We start from the raw sequence: 15772 nt of genomic DNA, 5'->3' as shown, positions 1-15772 counted from the left end.
AGCCTGGGCTAAACCACAGTTCCCCAAATTCTTCTTTTTTTGAGGGGTGAAAAAAATGCTTCACATCTATGTGCCTGAATCTCTCCCATGCAGTTTTGAGCCATTCTTAGTGTGGGATGTGGCTGCATCTTGAAAAAGGAATTGAGATAAATCAGGGGCACCCCTTTGTATGCGTAGAGTCTATTTCCCACTCTCACAAGAGGCCCTTTGGAGTCAACCCAACGACTGCATATATAGCACACACTGAGAAGATTAGTATAATCCATGACAAAAAGAAAAACACCAGCACTCTTCAGACTAATTAGACCTCTTATACATTACTATTTTCTGACAGTAGTTAGAACTCCAGCTGTATGCCACCAGTCGAGTTAACTCCTTTGAGGAGTGTTGACATGACCAAGAACTGTCGTGGATATCAGCAATCATTATAACTACTGCGCTGAATGGGAACGTGTCATATCGCTGAAAGGGAAACCCACAATATGCATGTCTAATATTAATTCCCTTGAGAATGAGGTGCAGCAGTATATCAAGAGGAATTATAGTTCTCTTAATTGATCCTCAGTTTGCTCTTTTGTTTTCATACTGGAGTTCCTGACCCTTGGTTTCTGCACTGGTTCTTTTCAGCCAACACTCACATCCTATCCGCCTAACTGATTTCTCTTCTCTTTTTACCTTCATTGTCCACTTCATGGATTCACTTTCAAATGCTTCCAAGGTCTCCCTCCTTTATAGATAAACTTCTCTTCTTTCTCCATATAGTCTTCCATGAATCTGTTTCTCTATGGGAGGGATGTGGAAGCTGCGGCCCTCTGGATGTTGGATTCCAGCTTCCACCAGCCCCACCCAGCATGACCAATGGTCAGGGATGATGGGAGTTGTAGTCCATCAACAGCTAAAGGGACATCCCTGTTCTATGGCTATCAAGTTTCTTTTTGGTTAAACTACTGTATTCCATGCCTAGCTCCCTTTTCCCTTAAGCTTCATTCAATTGGAATGCCCTTCCACCTGACACCCGACTCTCTTTCTCGGTTACTGCACTGCCAAGTATTTCAAGACACGGCTATTTTCGCTGGCTTTTCTCTGTTAGCAAAGTCACTTAAATAACACAGATGGAGTCCAGAGAGAAAAGAAATACTGATTACACTTTACTGAGGAAACTGAATAAAAACAGAGAAAGGAACAGAGAGGTTTCCTCTCTTTTTTACCTCCTGCCCTGTACTTAGGTAAAGGTAAAGGGACCCCTGACCATTAGGTCCAGTCGTGGCCGACTCTGGGGTTGCGCCGCTCATCTCGCTTTATTGGCCGAAGGAGCCGGCGAACAGCTTCCAGGTCATGTGGCCAGCATGACTAAGCCGCTTCTGGTGAACCAAAGCAGCACATGGAAACGCCATTTACCTTCCTGCCGGAGCGATACCTATTTATCTACTTGCACTTTGACGTGCTTTGAAACTGTTAGGTTGGCAGGAGCAGGGACCGAGCAATGGGAGGTCACCCCGTTGTGGGGATTCGAACCACCGACCTTCTGATCGGCAAGTCCTAGGCTCTGTGGTTTAACCCACAGCACCACCCGCACAGGTAGATATTCAATTAAACATACAGAGCAAAACTCCCTCAGAACTACACAGACAATTAGAGCACCTGCAACCTCAATAAACATGCTACTCAGCTGGGTTGCTGAAGAACATCCCCCCCTTCCCCCACTTGGCTAGTTGATGTCAGCACTAACAGAATTACCCCTTTAATTCCACATAGAATAATCTCTGCTGCTGTTCTTCAGAAACTTTCAACTACTTTCCTTTCACTTCATTGTTCTTCCCTCCCTAATGTGTCTTGTCTTTACATGAAAGGGAGGCCTACTTTATTCTTAACTTTTGTACTTCTAGGTCTTTGAATATAAATATTATTTATGTTTATGTGTCTCTTTGTTGTCTATTTTGACTGATTTGTACTTTGACAATAATAAAAGCAATATTAAAAAAATATTAAAAATAAAATTTCTAATATATGGAAAAACAGCACAAAGCCACATTGGCTAACCATTATATTAAGCTGCAAAGATAACATATGAAATGCAGTTTCATTGTAATGGCAATTAAAATCTGCTGAAGAAAGAGTTTTGCATAATTTTCAAACGACAAAAGAGGCGGCTGCCTAAAACAGTGGCACATTCTTCCTGAGCATGTAGTACGTGTTACAGCACGACTATGTGCTTCTATTGCTCACTCTTTATTCTGCAAATAATTGGTAATTATACATTGTCTGGAGCTATAAGCACTGTTAATTTATCATTGTCAAAGAGGGATTTGAAAGATTGAGCTATTTGTAAAATGTAGTTGGCAGCATTATAAACTAATGTCTCAGGAATCGTCAGGGTGTTTTATTTATTTATTTTAAAGTCCTCATTTCCTTAGGAAATGACAGTATGCAAAGCTGTAACTTTTCTGTTTCCACTGAAGAATTGCCTTTTATTGGGGTTTCAGTAAAGTTGCAATTGCCTACATGAGTTTCAGTTAATGTGGTCTGAGGTTGTGGACAAAATTCTTGTAGTTTCCAGTTCTATGAGACTTGTTCAACCTGGCTAGTTTTACCATGCCACGAGAGTTCAGAAAGAACTTATTGAATCCTTTCAAAAGGAGAGATTTACTTTTTAGGGATACTTGATAGATCACAGGTTCTTGTCAAATACTGGTCAAACAGGACTTTTCTTCCACTGTTGTTGGGGTTTTATGGAGGCTTAGGGGAGGTGCCTGAACTCACCATGACACCTCCCTTGTTCTCTTGGAATGGCAATGGCACCCACCTGAGAGGTGCCGGAACTGAGTTCCGGCGAGTTCCGGCTGAAAAAGCCCTGATTTCAATGTTTGCAAATGTGTGCTTCTGAATGATACTCTTTGCAAAATGTGGTAGGATCAATTGTCCTTTGTTTTATTTGTTTTCATTATTAGTCATTAATTCTTACTATTTCAATTATTATTATTCATTGTTATTAGGTCTATTATTACTTATAATAAAGTTCCTTTGTCCTAGTTAGCCTCTTGGCTCACATAAATAATGTGAAATGGATAAGATAAGGCAAGGGGGGGAATGGCTGTTATATACTGAATTTCTGCACAACACTATAAAGTCCCCAAACCTAGGGCTAGCTGTATATTGGTTTGTGTGTGTCTGTGTATTCTTTATGTGTGTATTCTTTTTTTAATGTTAATAACAAAAATACAGTTTAAGTACATTCTTCTGTGTGCACTGCATGTACATGTATTTGCATGTAGGCAATATTTACATAAATTTTGCACCCTGAATAACATTCTTTTGTTATTAAACAAAGTTATACCGGTTAAATTGTGGTCTTGGCTAAACACCATGGCCAAATTTTCATATCCCACTTGCCAGAATTGATTTATGACGTGCTAACTAGTTTTCTAATAATTTTGGAGGGGGATGGTTCGCTCAATTACAAATGCACCCCTCCACTGTTTGCAATTCGTAGCTGCATGTGAAAAATTGATCCAGATGCGAAGGAAAGCGATCCATCATGTAGCTAAAGGATTGCCAATGAGGAATAGCACAGAGGATCCCTCATTTCCCACAAATAGCTATGCATGTTTTGCAAAATGGAGGTAATGTTGTCCTAATACCAGGGAATAATGGTGTCCCCCAGTAGCATTTTTAGCAGTGGTTACTCATAGTAACAAAGTACCAATGCTTTTAGCCACAGCATGAGGCAGCATACTTCAGTTGTCCTGGCAGCTTCTTCCTTTGTCGGTTATTAAAGTGATCCTTTATGAATGAAAACAGTGATAATAAAAAGGAGAAAATGTGCATCATGCTGTGAACAATTTCCTGCCGCTCTGACTGATCCACTTCAATAGCCCTTGCAGTTGTGGCTATTTGCTTTGAAAGGCAAGTTATGAATGCAGAACTTATGAGCTCACCATGGTGACCTTTTCATGTTCTCTCTGTTAATGCCCAGAAGCTGAGTGTTTTATTTTGTGTCTGAAAAAAACTGTAACCTTTGGGTAATAATGTAAGGGAAAATCAGAGTACAGAGAGAAAATTAGCTGCTTGCTAACTATATAGAATGCCTGTCTTGCACCTTTTCATCTGAGAAGCATTCAAATCATACTTTTGTGTCAACACATAAAATGGTATTTGGGAAGAAAGCAGTGGGAGTGAACTTCAACCCAGTAAACAACTTGTTTTAAACAAAGTTCTTGTTTCTAAGCCTGTCAAGTCCCACTTACGAAACATATATACTGTTTTGCGACTTTAGCTCACAAGGCAGTGTGCATAAAACATTTAATGTAACTCACGAAAACAATTAAAAACAAGTTTTGGTGTTCTTTTGGTTGCCAACAAACCTGGATCTAAGATAAATTGCTTTACACTTCACCCCTCTAACGAATATAGCAACTATTATCAATTATTATTAATCACTTCATATCTATACCACTTTATATTTTTAAGAAAAAGTCTCAAAGTGGTTTGCAGCACATTAAATAGAACATTACTGGAGAAAGTCAGATATAAAGTATACTGTCAAGGCAACACAATAAACAGGGAATTAAAATATTATCTTAAAGATTACAAAATAAAACATTACTAAAGGAAGTCAAATATAAAAATGCACATTTTAAACAGCAACATTAACAAGAGAATGAAATAGTATAATATGCGCAGAACATATCTGCTGCTTTTGCTGCCAGTCCTGCCAATTGTAGCTCATAGCTCGGGCTCTATGACCTGGGTCTGCATTAAGAGTCAGCCAAGATAGTCACTGGCCTCTTCAACAGCCACAGTTTTTGTAGCTGGGGCCACTTCCAGACCAGGTTTTATTATTGTTAGTACAGTATTAGTATTAGACTTTATATACTGCCCTATATCCGGAGGTCTCAGGGTCGTTCACAGAACAAAATCAATATATAAAACCACAAAATATATAATCAAAATAAAAACATCAACCTAATACCCCCCTCCAAAAAACCCCACCACATTTTAAAAGGACATAGGATATAAAAAGGTCTGCAAGGCAGGAAACAGGTCTTCCAGAACTCACAGCCCAGGTGGTCTACCATACCTGGGAAGATGATTCACTGAAATGAACATTCCCCTCTTTCCCTTTCTTATACTTCTGAAAACCTTCAAGCTTCCTCATACCTGTTGAAGCCACCTTCTTATTGTGTGTTGAAAGTGCCATTTTGGCTATGTAATGATAGGCACTCAGGCAATGAGTTTGCTACTAGTATGCATGATGATAATAATAATAATTCCCTGCATGGTCAGTGGACCTAGCACTATTGACTTAGAAGCCGTTTACCACCATCACTTGTGCAGTATGTTTACTTGGAAGTAAGAGCTAGTGTGCTCAGGACCATTTCCATGTTAAGTATCTATAGGGATGTAACTCTCCGTGTTTGTACTACAAAACATAGATTTGATATTGCCTCCAACCCCTTTCCTAACCTTTGCTGTTTTTCTTTTTTGAAAGCTGCTTTCTAAAGACAGATGTTGCTTATAAAGCTGAACTCTTATCAGGCCATCAGCCAAATCAGAAAGAGATAATCATTGCAATTGTCTTCCTTGAGCCTCTTGATTTTTAAAAAGTGAGTTAGTGCATTCCTAAGAAAACTGTTGGGGATGAAAACACATGTATGAGAAGTGGGGGGGGGGTAAATAAAATCATTTTGATATGTGTGATCTGGTGGTGACTTTTCTAGGACACAGAAGGTGTCCCTGTTGTGCAGAGAGACTAACTTTGGCAGTTACATAGCAATAGCTTGCCTTTTGTTAGACTGGTATTAAATGCAATGATGGAAAAACCTGCTCTTTTATATGAATTGGTTGATGAGTCAGTAAAACCCCCAATATCTGCTATTTTCTAAATTCACTTGCTCCCATTCATATTGCCTCTATATATATTTAGTCAAAAGTAAGTTTCCCACTGAATGGAATGGGTTTTCCACCCAAGTAAGTGTATATGCAGCCTTGAAAAAGCCTTCCTATCTAATTATTCTGGATGTATTCAGACCCACTAAGAAGAAGGTGCTTACATTTCGGCACCTTTCAGGTCTATCTCTTTAGCTGACTTGGATTGTCTAAAGTGATTAAATGCTTATTAGCTCTACAACATCCCATTGATTCCTCCCCAACCCCCCTCCACACACATGGCCCAGAGGAAAGATCAACAGATTGTGTCTAACAAGCTGACATTCAGGCTACATTAAGCACCAGTGGTCGCTTGCATAACAGGGCTTGTCAATGATTTATAAACTGGGCAGACAGAGCACCAAGCAATTTCTTGCTCAAAACAATCAGTTACTCATTACTTCATTGTTTCAGCAAGTTTATTGTTTTACCTATAATGCTGGCCTTAAGGATGTCACTGCCCCACTTTGGCATATGCAGAGGGATACGGTTGCCTACCCTTGTCTAAATCACTCCTTCTAATAGCAAACTTGGGTGGTGAGCGTTGCTGACAGAAATGAACCCATAATGGGGCCACTAAGAAATAAGAGGAAAGTATCAGTAAGGTAGGTAAAGGTAAAGGACCCCTGGACAGTTAAGTCCAGTCAAAGGCTTTCAGGCTGAGGGAGCCGGCGTTTGTCCACAGACAGCTTTCCGGATCATGTGGCCAGCATGACTAAACCCCTTATAGCACAACAGAACACCATGACGGAAACCAGAGCGCATGGAAACACCCTTTACATTCCCACCACAGTGGTACCTATTTATCTACTTGTACTGGTGTGCTTTCGAACTGCTAGGTTGGCAGGAGCTGGGACAGAGCACCAGTCGCTCACCCTGTCACATGGATTCAAACTGCCGACCTTCAGATCAGCAAGCCCAAGAGGCTCAGTAGTTTAGACCACAGCACCACCCACGTCCCTAAAGTATCAGTATGCCTAGATGGACTCCAGGTTTTGCCGAAGTACAACAACAACAACAACAACAATCAGCCTAAGTGGCAATCCTTCCCACTCATACAGTCCAATAAACACACTTGGTAGCCCTAGAATATTGAGTGTCCCGTGGAAAACCAGTGATCCAGTTTTATTCCCCGTAACAATGAAGTTACAGGGAAGCAGGCACAACTTTCAGAAGACACCTGAATGCAGCCCTTCAGTTTATAATCGTTGATGTTTTCTTGTGTTTTTAATTTTGTTGGGAGCTGCCCAGAGTGGCTGGGGCCAACCCAGTCAGATGGGCTGCATATAAATAATAAAATACTAATACTAATTAAAATCACCTCCGTGGTCCTAAGAAGACTTGGTTTCCAGACCCTTTATCACCTTGGTCATCCTCCTCCACACATGATCCGGCTTGTCAATATCCTTCTTCTACAACATGTAAGTTCTTAGAAAGAAAGTACCTCTGCATTTTCAGGAAGCGCCTGGAATCTTTGCTAGCTTCAAGGTGTTTACATGTGAATTCATTGCTTATAGATCCCCGTTTTCCGGATAACAGCACAGATAATGCATCACATGAAATTGCGGCACTCGTGTCTGTGAGTCTCTCCCCCCTCCCAAAAAACCCCCCAAAATTATTTACTCAGAAAGCGTTTGAATGTGCATGTCCTGTTCTGCATCAGTATGCAGCATAAACATTCCTCGTTTCTGAACAAAGACAGAATGGGGGAGGGGGAAGAAACTTGTGGCTGTAAGACGTGCCTTATCGAAAGCCGTCTAGGCTTTTGCATTCCGTTTCCTTCCGATAAGACTCTTGTGCTGAGCTGGCCTTCGGAAACGAGCCCAAAGGGCTGCCTGCTAAGTTTACACAAGGAAGGAAGCAATCAATTTGGGACTGTTACTGAATGAGCCCTTATCATAGTCACTTCCTCTCCATTGCTTCACAAGCTAAATATGTTATGTTCAGGAACCATTTCAAAAGTGTCACTGCACTGCTCCCTGGGTTTTGTGAAAGAGAACTGCTTCACGGATACCAATCATTTGCCTAGATTGCACGCTGAATAGAAACCCCGGACTGTCACTGCAAATGCCTCAAGCAGCACATCTTTGGGAAAGAGTGTTGTGGGTAGATTCCATCTTACGTTCTCTCAGCATTCTGCTCCCTTAACATGGATGCAAGCGGTTCTACGGTTTGCTTGTTTCTCCCTTTCCATCCACTTTGGAAGACACCATTAAACCAAGGCTTTCAATTTCAGTTTCTTTTAGTTTCTCATCTTTCCAGTCTGAAGTTCCATTCTCCACACTTACATAAGAGTTTGTGATTTTTAAAAAAGTCCTCTTCAGCATTTTTGTGCAAATTGCTCCCAATATACACATTTTTGCAAAGCATTTCCCCTAATATAATGCATATTTGTGTATCATTTTCATGAATATTCTCATTTTAAGGCACACCTCATTCTTGTACATGTTTTTTTTGCATGCATCAGTTGGCAGGATAACTGTATTGCAAAATTCAGAGAAGTATGAATTATGAAGGATGGCTGTGGGCCACGTATTGTTTTAGAAAGTGCAAATTAGGTCAGTTTTCCTTTAAATGCAAACTGATGCAAATTTCTCCCCCAGTTGGAAGTAAAGGCCACTGAAAACTTGCTTCTGAGTAAAAAAAATGAAAGAAAACAAAGAATTGAAAAGGTAAACCATAAAACATCATGGTCTGGAAGTACAGTGCAGCTCCAACGAATAATAAATATTGACTCATACAAGGATTCCCTTTACAAACAACATATATATATTTATATATATATATATATAAGTATTCTCCACCTGGTGAGTTATATTATTGAAAATAATAGTTATATAAAGTCTTAGTGGTTTTTTTTTAATTAATTGGTTTCAATGAACAGTTTACCCTCTCCAGATTTGCTTGGGGGTTGAACACAGTGAAATTTCCAGGTGAATCATTATGCACAAGAATTACTATATTCTACAGCTGTAAGACATGAGAACCTCTTGCCGTGTGGATTCTCCAGAGAGTGTCCACTTCAGCGCCAGCAAATACTGGAGCGTGTGTTGCTGGCATTGGAGATTGTTCATGTGATTGTGGCAATCCCCACAAGGTAAAAAGGCTTGTGCATATTATAACCACTGCATGGAGCAACCACTTTTAGGGAAGGGTTTCTCGTGGTATCTATGTGATAGGCATAACCCAAAAATAGTTTCTGCATTAGGTCTGGGATGGTATAGAAACACTGCACTTCTTCACTTCTCAGATCAGTTCACATGAATGGGCTTCTCAGCATGTGATAGACCAAAGTGATTCTGATGGGGTGACACATAGGTGACCCATAATAATATTATATTTTATGTTGCTTTTAGTTGGCAGATGCTGCTGCTTTTAAAACAATGAAAGAACTACTGCATAATGAAGATAGTATAACATGTACACTTCCATTTAGTCTTTAGCAAAAACATCCCAAGGGTCCTGGGAATAGAATCCTAACAAATTCAGCTCCCACTATATTAAGAATTTAAGTAGTGGCCACACCAAGCTTTATATGTCACCATAGCCAAGCCTGATAAAATAACGGAGATTACAATGGTTATCATTTGAGATGTGATGGCATATTTCTTTAAAAAGTGTGGACAAAAATAAGGAACCCACTGTATAGAAACATACACAAATAGAAAAAACAGGGGTTCAGGCCAGCATACAAAGACACAATATATGGCAAGCAAAGTATAACAAATATACATTGCAGGTACATTGTGGTGAATCCATTTGTTGTACCTACTTTGTATGCTGGCCTGAACCCCTTTTTTTCCTGTTTGTGCATCATTAAAAAGTGTGTCAGGCACCAAATATATTATAAGCTTTCTCACATCATTCCAGTGGATAAACGGCTTTGAAGAAACCAACTAGTAAATTCTGTGAATTGTACAAAAAACTATGAGGATTTAAAAACCTTTGGAGTAAACAAATCCAAGTGCAGAATAAAATGGTCACAATGAAATCCTAAACAAATTCAACTTATCCCCTCTGCAAACTCCCAACTTTCAAATGAACAGAGAAAACGTTTTGACTGAAAATGAACCAACTCTAATTCAGGAGGTAGTTAAAGCAATTAAAACAATCTCACTGTGTAAGAGTTGCCAGTTTTCTGAGATAAAAGAGCCAATAATTACACACTTGCATATGTTAATTGTTAGCAAAGCATCCAAATTTAAAATGGGTCATTGCTTGACAGTTTTTTTTATAAAAAAAATAAGCACGCATATTTTAAAATAGGCTCAGTGGCAAGCCCAAACGTACACTATATAGCTTTGTGGACGGGTTGTGTGTTTATGTGCAGCAAGCATAATAGAAGATGGGACTAGCTGGTGCACACATTCTGATAATAGAGGGTGGCCAATGGCAAGGAGGTAAGAAGGTAATTCTTTTACTTGTGCTGTTTTTCTGTCTTTGTTGACTGGTGAGTTGGTTTCGTTTTGTGTTATTTGTTACTGTATTCCACCCTTAGCACTGGAATGACTGAAATAAGGAATTTTTTTTAGAAAACAACAACAACAACAACAGCAGTGTCAAAATGTTGCTACAACATCCACTGACCCCTGCAGGAAATGGGATGCTGAACCAGATATTCCCCTGGTCTGATTGAAAAGGGTACTTCTTATTGCCTTTGTACTTAAATATGAAGTTGATTCCCTTGAGCTCATTGCCTAATATACAGTGGTACCTCAGGTTAAGTACTTAATTCGTTCCAGAGGTCCGTTCTTAACCTGAAACTGTTCTTAACCTGAAGCACCACTTTAGCTAATGGGGCCTCCTGCTGCCGCCGCACTGCCGGAGCACGATTTCTGTTCTCATCCTGAAGCAAAGTTTTTAACCTGAAGCACTATTTCTGGGTTAGCGGAGTCTATAACCTGAAGCATATGTAACCCGAGGTACCACTGTATAATAAATGCATGCCATGTATTTGAGGTGCATCTGTCACTGATGCACCTTGACACGACTTGCAGTCTGCTTGCGGAAAGATATAATTTGCCCTGTTCATTGACTTTCACTAACTGCTAGGAACGGCGAGAAAGTCTGACATCATTCCCTTTGTCTCCTACAGTTCCATGCTTTCTCTTTGCACTTTGTTGTTAAAAGAACGACCCACCTTCTCCCACCCGCAGTCGTCTTGTAACAGCAGATTTAAGTGGCAGTGATCTTTGACGAGTGCCAACCCCACTATTACCATGTGAATTCAGAACTGCAGGAAACAGTGCTGGAGTTATGGGAGTATTGCGTGACAAGAGAAGGGTGTTGTTTGAAATGTGTACTAAGTGGTGCCAATCCACCTGCCCTGCAGGGCATCAGCTGCCACTGGGTAAAAATACATGTCCTAAACAACATTTCTGGGGTGAAAAAAATAAAATAAGCAGTTGGAATCTGTTAAATAAGATCAGCACACAATCATAGAAAGATTTAAAAAATCATAAAGCGTATCTCTGTGTATGGATGTGTGCTGGAGATAGAAAGGTTCCATTCTTTCAATAAAAACATATGGTTTTTATTAAGAACAAACATTTGGAAGCAGGTGGAGATCACTGTGTACCCAGCCCAACCTCCAGGCTTCTTAAGTGCTTTGAAAAGATTCTGGGCAGAATTCGGTTTCTGGCATTCAAGCCTCCATTTTATTGTCTTGAAAACTGTTTTAACTCTTTTAGGGAATGTTTTATCATATTGGTTCCGCAGAATCCCAAAGTCATATAGATTTGATTACTTCCTGAACAGGTTTTTTTTTTTTACCTTTATGTTTCAACTTGATATATATATTTTGTTTGCACTTGTACGCCCTAAGGGCTCAGGGCAGCTTGAAATCTTTGAAATTATTAATAATGAAAAGATGGGGGGGGAATATTATGGACCTATTGTGAACATGGGGCACATCCAGCTACACTTGTGACTGAATATTTTGAGCAAAATCAACAGAGGGAATGTCGCTTCTAGGACCAATTAACTGGGCATGTTGCAATTTGCCCCAGACAAGTGCACAGTGGGCTGCTTTATTATTATTTTCCTTTTTTAATGCTTTATTAAAGTTAAGAAGAAACAATGAAAAAAAAAGTTAAAAAGAAAAAAACAAACAAAAAATTTATCCAGAAAAGAAAACAGTAGTATTTGTTACCTTAGATCACAATAATTTCTTCTTACATCTATTTTGACTTCCCATGTATCTGCCACTTAATCTATCTAGTGCACTATTTATTCTCTTTTATTAATTTTCATTAATGATTTCTTCTCCTATAATTATCCATCATACCACAGTTGTCATTCAAGGTCTGTCATTGATGTCATGTTATTAGAATGTTCCTTAAGGTATTTTTTTGTACATGTCCCATTCTTTAATAAATGTTTGATCAGTATGACCTCTCAGTTTCCCTGTCATTTTTGAGCAACTTGGCATATTCTAGCAGTTTACTTTGCCACTCCAGTTTAGTTGGAACTTTTTCTCCTTTCCAATTCGTAGAGATTAATATTCTTGCAGCTACTGTAGCTTACAATAATATTTCCATTGCTTTTTTAGGTATATCTGGGGCTAGTATCCTCAGAAGTTGGTGATACCCTGATTTCTTCAATTTTTTTTAGTTTCAACTGATTTCTTTCTCTTTTAACGGTACTTTGTATGTTGGCCAATTCACTTGCATATTTTTCTTCTTCACTGCTATTGCTTCAAGGGGAGATATCTACCATGGAGTCTTGACCTTATCATAGCCTAAGTAGGCATGCCAGCCATAACAGCTGTCATGCCCTTCCAGATCTATCAGGTCTGTGTTTTGTAATATACACCATTCCCTGATCCAGGAGAAGCAGGTCACTTCATAGTAGAGTTTCAGATCTGGCAGGGAAAATCTCCCTCTTTCTTTGATATCAATTAATAATTTGTGTTTAATCCTGGGCTTTCCCCCCTGCCAGATGTATCTAGATATGTTTCGTTGCCAATCACTGAGGCAACCTGTTCCCGTGATCATGGGAATTGTCTGAAATAGGAAAAGCATTTTTGATCAAGACATTCATCTTAATGGTGGATATTCTCCCCCAGAAAGATAAATTTAATCTGCTCCATATTTCTAAATTTCTTTTAATCTCCATCCAGGTCTTAATGTAGTTATATAGAAATAGGTTTATATTTTTCACCAAGATCCATATTCCCAAATATTTTGCCTTTCCCAGATCTTCAAATCTGAGGCTTTTTCTAGATCATCTCGGTCCTGTGTTGTTAAATTCTTGACCAAGAGCTTGGTTTTAGAGTTGTTTAGTTTGAACGCGGCTATCTGCCCAAATGTCTTGATAATTTCTAATAACTTTAATCAACTTTCTTTTGGGTTCTCTGTCATAATAATACGATCATTGTCAAATGCCTTTAATTTGTATGCTTTCTCCCCTAGTGTTATTCCTTTTATAGTTTTGTCTTCCCTTATTTATTTATTCAGCACTTCCATTACCAGGATGCTTTATTCTGAGTCAGATACTTCCTTGCAAGTTTTTATTTTTCTTCCCCTTTATTCGAGGTCAAATTTTTTTACGCAGAGACTAATCCTTTCTCACAATCTTTTTAAAAAAACCAAACAACCCAAAGGCAGTGTTTAAGGACAATTATCACTTTAAGTGTTTTGTGCCTAAGTGTATCACATCAATGCAAACAGGCATTTTCCATTTCATTGTGAATTAAACCAAATATACTGAACAGTATGTGTGTTAGAATGCCACTTTATGCAGAGAAAGTTACACATTTTGAATAACTTTCCCCTTTGCTCACACTGAAATTCACAGGCACCTTCACTCCTGGACTTGCATACACAGGCACTTGTATTTTCAGAGAAATTGTGTAAAGAGGGAGTTTCTGTTCCTCCAGGAACTGGATTCTATGCTTGTTGTGGAAATTACACCTCTCTCTTTATATAAGCAGAAAACATAATAGCTATAAGCTACACCCCCTTTTAACAGGCCACAAAGACATGCGAATGACATAGTCAGCTGTTGCAATATGACCCACTTACAAACCTGCTTTGTCCTGATGTTGATTACAAATCTTTTTTTTTCCCAAGCCTGCTAAAATATTTATCCCAGTTGGTATCTGTCCTGGATCTGAAATGATTTTATGCATGTGTTGTTGTTTTAAACTGTTTTTATATTTATGGTTCTTTACAAACAAATGATTTTATATGCAGTTGTTTTTAACTTTTTTTATATGTAACTCTTTTATTGTAAATTATTTTGAGATGTCTCATGGGAAGCAATTAATAATAATAATAATAATAATAATACTGAAATGTTATGACAAAGACGTGGAATGCTGCTATCTGGCATACCTTGCAAAGTCCAGTGTACTTCTTCATATATTTGGGACTTGCAGAGTGAATTACAGAGTTGGAGGAGTCCTCAAATATCATCTAGCCCAATTCCTTTGCTCAGGTCAGGATATATATTAATACAGCATCCCTGATCGGCTTTAAAAATAATAATAATGAAGGTCCACCACCTTCTGAGGCAGCCTGTTCAGCTATCAAACATCTTGAACCAGAGCAAGTTCTCTCCAATGTTTAGTCCCACCCGTTTTCTTTCCTTTTCAACATGTTAGTTTGGGCCCCATTCTCTGGAACAACAGATGTTGCCTCTTCATCTTTTCTAGGCTAAGCATATCCAACTCCTTTAACCTTTCCTTGTACGACTTGGACTCCAACCTGTTCACCATTTTGCCCTCCTCTACTGATCAGTTGCCCAAAGAGATATTAGCAACCAGGTGAAAGTTGTCAAATACTTCTGATACTTCAATCTTAAGGAGGAGACAAACCATTGCCTCCTTCAAGGCTGATATAACATTTCCTCCTGCAACAAGGCATCAAAAGCATCCCTGTTCCACTTGGCCAATCCCCTTTGGCTTGCTTTTATTAGCCAAGGGTAGAGGAAGTACTTGGTGGGCTAGAATCCTTCAAGCAACTTGTCCATGAGTTGTAGTCAAGTCCTGCTTAAAGAAGACACACTCACATGCATGAACATGGCTAACAGGTCCATTAATTTCAATGGCTCTATTCTGAGGAAAGCTTGGTTGGCTATATGTTGGGCTTAGTATACCACTGGGCCATAGTAACGGAAACTGAACAAACAAGTAATGGTGCTCTAGCCCAGTGTTTCCCAAACTTTGGTCTCCAGCTATTTTTGGACTACAGTTCCCATCATCCTAGCTAGCAGGACCAGTGTTCAGGGATGATGGGAGCTGTAGTGCAAAAACAGCTTGACATCCATGTTTGGGAAACTCTGCTCTAGCCACCCTCACTGGAGCTCTCCAAACTGCAGCAGCTAAATCTGAATAAATGTGAGCCATTTTACAGTAGGCTACTGAAGGCTATGGTTTTCCCAGTAGTGATGTATGGAAGTGAGAGCTGGACCATAAAGAAGGCTAATTGCTGAAGAATTGATGCTTTTGAATTATGGTGCTGGAGGAGACTCTGGAGAGTCCCATGGACTGCAAGAAGAGCAAACCTATCCATTCTGAAGGAAATCAGCCCTGGGTGCTCACTGGAAGGACAGATCGTGAAGCTGAGGCTCCAATACTTTGGCCACCTCATGAGAAGAGAAGACTCCCTGGAAATGACCCTGATGTTGGGAAAGATGGAGGGCACAAGGAGAAGGGGACAGCAGAGGACGAGATGGTTGGACAGTGTTCTTGAAGCTACCAGCATGAGTTTGACCAAACTGAGGGAGGCAATGGAAGACAGGAGTGTCTGGCGTGCTCTGGTCCATGGGGTCACGAAGAGTTGGACACGACTAAACGACGAAACAACAAACTGAAGGCATAATCAATAATAGCATCATTGGTCCG

At 39.5% G+C, this 15772-nt stretch overlaps 1 protein-coding gene across 1 annotated transcript in view; it reads left to right on the top strand.

The window, feature by feature from the left end:
* Positions 1-10113: 10113 nt before the first annotated feature.
* LOC310742747 (uncharacterized protein) overlaps positions 10114-15772 on the top strand; it is a gene marked incomplete at its 3' end in the record, with an annotated part of 114864 nt that continues 109205 nt past the window's right edge. Inside the window, exon 1 of the mRNA XM_083572164.1 lies at positions 10114-10325. Within this exon, the coding sequence (XP_083428290.1) occupies positions 10271-10325 (55 nt within the window). The 5' untranslated portion in view covers positions 10114-10270. The remainder of the gene's footprint in view (positions 10326-15772) is intronic.

This window comes from Podarcis filfolensis, assembly GCF_964270895.1.
Source record: "Podarcis filfolensis genome assembly, chromosome: 9".
Lineage (NCBI taxonomy): Eukaryota > Metazoa > Chordata > Lepidosauria > Squamata > Lacertidae > Podarcis > Podarcis filfolensis.
The sequence above is the reverse complement of the archived record's forward strand: the minus strand, read 5'-3'. Positions and strand labels throughout refer to the sequence as shown.